At 31.5% G+C, this 3,439-nt stretch overlaps 1 protein-coding gene across 2 annotated transcripts; it reads left to right on the top strand.

Annotated features, from left to right (window-relative positions):
* LOC107628839 (B-box zinc finger protein 19) lies at window positions 161–2,532 on the top strand. 2 transcript variants are annotated; one of them, XM_016331447.2, is made up of 6 exons: window positions 161–256; window positions 349–526; window positions 1,047–1,143; window positions 1,236–1,351; window positions 1,444–1,692; window positions 1,843–2,119. In XM_016331447.2, the coding sequence occupies exons 2-6, from the start codon at window positions 434–436 to the stop codon at window positions 1,924–1,926; spliced, it is 639 nt and encodes a 212-aa protein (XP_016186933.1). In that variant the 5' UTR covers window positions 161–256; window positions 349–433; the 3' UTR covers window positions 1,927–2,119. The 2 variants fall into 2 exon arrangements, with proteins under 2 accessions (XP_016186933.1, XP_016186934.1); XM_016331448.2 differs by adding an exon at window positions 2,150–2,532 and having other exon boundaries at window positions 187–526; window positions 1,843–1,931.

Below are 3,439 nucleotides of genomic sequence, written 5' to 3'. Positions count from 1 at the left end.
AATAGCCAATGAGTAATAGCTCAAATGGCATAGTCTCCTCATACTCAATTAAGAAGTTGCGGGTTCGAGTCTCCTATCTTTAATAAAAAAAAAATAAATAAATAAATAATAATAATCAACAAGTTATAATTTAAATGGTATAATATTTTTGTACTCATCTAAAAATTTCGGATTTGAACCTCCAGTATTTGAAAAATAATAATAATAGTGAGCGACGAATAGGAAGCAGCAAGGAGCCCCTGACCCTGCTTTCCAAGTTTGAACTTCCTTCTTCCTCATTCCTTCTATTTGTTATTCTTCTTCTGTTAATGATGCTAACTACCTGAACCACTTGTTCAAATCGCAAAGTTATTGCGGAGGAAGAAAGAGCGAGAAAGCAGTGCAGCTGAAGAATAATTGACGTTTGAAAGGCATAATTATTAAGAGAGCGACAATGAGAACCCTCTGCGACGTATGCGAAAACGCCGCTGCAATTTTATTCTGCGCCGCCGACGAGGCCGCTCTTTGCCGCTCTTGCGATGACAAGGTTTGACTTCAATTTTATCAAGCTATTGTTCTTCCGTTCATTAATGTCTAGTCATTTCGATTATTTTACTACACAAATTGAATTGTTATGGAGTCAAAATAATAGATGAAATTATTGTATACTAGGAGCCTAGGACAAGTATATTGCATCGTTTGACTTGATTCACTTATATGAATAGAATTCACGCCATTGCTTGGTAAACAAGATCTAAAGCTTTTCTCTATTAATCTACTGGTCCACTGAATTGAGTTTTCTTTTATTTTATTTTATTTTTATCTTGAGTAGGAATATTGGAATTGAATTGTGTTATGTTATGTGAAGTTGGATTTAATCAAAGGACTAATGAAGTCATAAGTTCGTTAGATATTGTTTGCAGTTGATTATATAATTCATAATTTTTTTTCTACATTCATCTCATTTTTAGATTGTTAGTTTTTGGTTCAAGAATAAAACAATAAGATGGTTGGAAACTGTAGATTTATATGACAAAATAAACTTGTGATTTACATTTGAGTTTCAGGTCCACATGTGTAACAAACTTGCTAGTAGACATGTTCGAGTTGGACTTGCTGATCCTAGTGATGTTCCTCGATGTGATATATGTGAAAATGCACCTGGTATTTATATGGATTCCTGACCAGATTGTGCATTTTGATATATAAGACCATAACTAAATACTATTTTTTATCATAAACATTTGTACATGTAGCTTTCTTTTACTGTGAGATAGACGGTAGTTCGTTGTGTCTACAATGTGATATGATAGTACATGTTGGTGGTAAAAGAACTCATGAAAGGTATCTCTTGTTGAGACAGAGAATTGAGGTATGTTTTCAACTGTAGAAGAACAAAGAATAAAATTTTAAAAAAATTCTAGCTTGTAAGTTGAAGGAATGTTTCTTGGTTCTTTGTGGTAGTTTCCAAGTGACAAAACTGGTGGATTGGATGAATTTGGATTGCAAACTTTGGATCAAAATGAACCAAGGAGAGACCAGAGTCAATCAATCAAGCTAAATGCAAGAGATAACCACCAGAGTCACAATCACAAGGTTATATCAGTTACAATGCTAGAAAATAATATTGATGGTCATAGAAAAATGGACAAAAAACTGTTTGATCTTAATACCAGGCCACAACGGATAAATGGTTCAACATCAAACAACCTGGTAATTGTTTTTCATTCTCTAGAGTTTTATGATTCAAAAAATATTTTCTAGATTTCATTTCATGACATTTGATTAATTTATTGAGCATGTGATGACTAATGTTTTGATAGTTCAATTGAATTAATACATATTCTGGTTTTTGAGAAGCAGGATAAGGATATATTGGGCAGTAATAATCATGATTCTATTGGTGTTGTACCGGTAGAATTGTTCAAACAAGAAGCTGAGAAGTAATTAAGGTATAACATATGGAGTGAACTTATTGCATGTCTTATGAAGTAATAAGATTATCTATTAAGTGTTTGAGTTCTAACCAAATTAATCAAGAAAAAGAGAAATATTATTATAAAAAAATGAGTTGTAATAAACTAGCACATGCATAAGATGTTTTCATTTGTAAAAGAATATCGACCTTTGTTTTTTAATACTTATTTCTTCGCATTTTTTTTTATTGTAGATATCACTAGAGAATTGACTTCCATGCTTACTGAGGGTTTCAATTCTCACTCAAATTTATTTATCTAGACCATTGATGTTTATAGAAATTGCATTAACCCCTGTAAAAAGTTTGGTAGATTAAGAAAAATTTCGAAAAGTCTATCACTACCAACAAAAGATGCTTATTTGACGTTAAATGGATTTGTGCTAATCATGATTCATGATATTTATCATGACTTGAGATAGGATAAAGATTTTTACAATAGGCACATAAAATCCTCCTCCAATAATTGTACCTCTTAATTTATAGGCCTAATTTTTTATTTACAAATTACGTATGGTCTGTCATGTACGCATAGCCACAGTTGGTTGATCAATCTAATTTTATTGCAGTTTAATGAAGGTTCATGAGCTATATTATAGTCTAGCTAGTATTCAGGTACACGAGAATTGGAGTGAAAACTAATTTGAGTTAGCCCTTGGACCGATATATGGAAGAAATAATACACCAAAATTGTAAGAGTTTATTAATAAAAATTTCATTAAACAAAAGTTTTGATACAAGAGACAATAAAACTAACTATACAGTAGTAGTGCATAACAAATTTGTCAAAGGGACCAAACAAGTTAGTTGAAATCCTATGGAATAGGTAATTACTATAGCAATTGAAACTCATATTCAACTTATCAACTATCATATAGACTCACTCACAAGTAGAAAACTAAAGCTGTGTTGAGCTCTTTTGGTTCCAAAAAGAAAAAAAGAGTAGTCATCAAGCCCCATATCACAACCTTTTCCGACGAACCTCAAGCAATCTTTCCACTATAAAATTCAGTTATGTACACAAGGCTCTCTCAAATTTGACATATTTGATATTTCATTGTGACCCATAATTTTTTAAAAGTTGCAGTTTTATCCCAAGAGACCGAAACAAATTACATGCAACTCTATCAAACTGAGAATTAACTTAGGCCTATATTTTCTAGTTATTTAACTACAATTCCAATAGAACATTGTAATTACATACACCCTAAACAATTGGGAAAATGAAAATACCGCAGTGGTTCAAACCTATAGAATTAATAGAAAAACCCCGTTCCACTCCTTTCAAATGGGCCAAATCCGTATGATAAACTCATTTACCTATTTAAACGAGCGGGTTTGTTTCTCAAATTAAACTTGTTTTAACTTTTGGGTTATACGGACCAACTCGTTAGCTGATGGTCCATTTAATTTTTGTTTTTTGTAATATAAAAAAAATTAGCATTTTTAGACAATATTTTTTATGATCCAATATTTGGAAAGTTG

The sequence above is a fragment of the Arachis ipaensis genome, chromosome B03 (assembly GCF_000816755.2).
Source record: "Arachis ipaensis cultivar K30076 chromosome B03, Araip1.1, whole genome shotgun sequence".
Lineage (NCBI taxonomy): Eukaryota > Viridiplantae > Streptophyta > Magnoliopsida > Fabales > Fabaceae > Arachis > Arachis ipaensis.
The sequence above is the reverse complement of the archived record's forward strand: the minus strand, read 5'-3'. Positions and strand labels throughout refer to the sequence as shown.

Bases quoted from the DNA above. Each gene is read 5' to 3' on its own strand.
- LOC107628839 (XM_016331448.2), top strand. From the start codon at position 434: ATGAGAACCCTCTGCGACGTATGCGAAAACGCCGCTGCAATTTTATTC. The intron at 1,144-1,235 runs GTATTTATATGG...TTGTACATGTAG, and splicing joins TATATGTGAAAATGCACCTG to CTTTCTTTTACTGTGAGATA. The intron at 1,352-1,443 runs GTATGTTTTCAA...TCTTTGTGGTAG, and splicing joins TGTTGAGACAGAGAATTGAG to TTTCCAAGTGACAAAACTGG.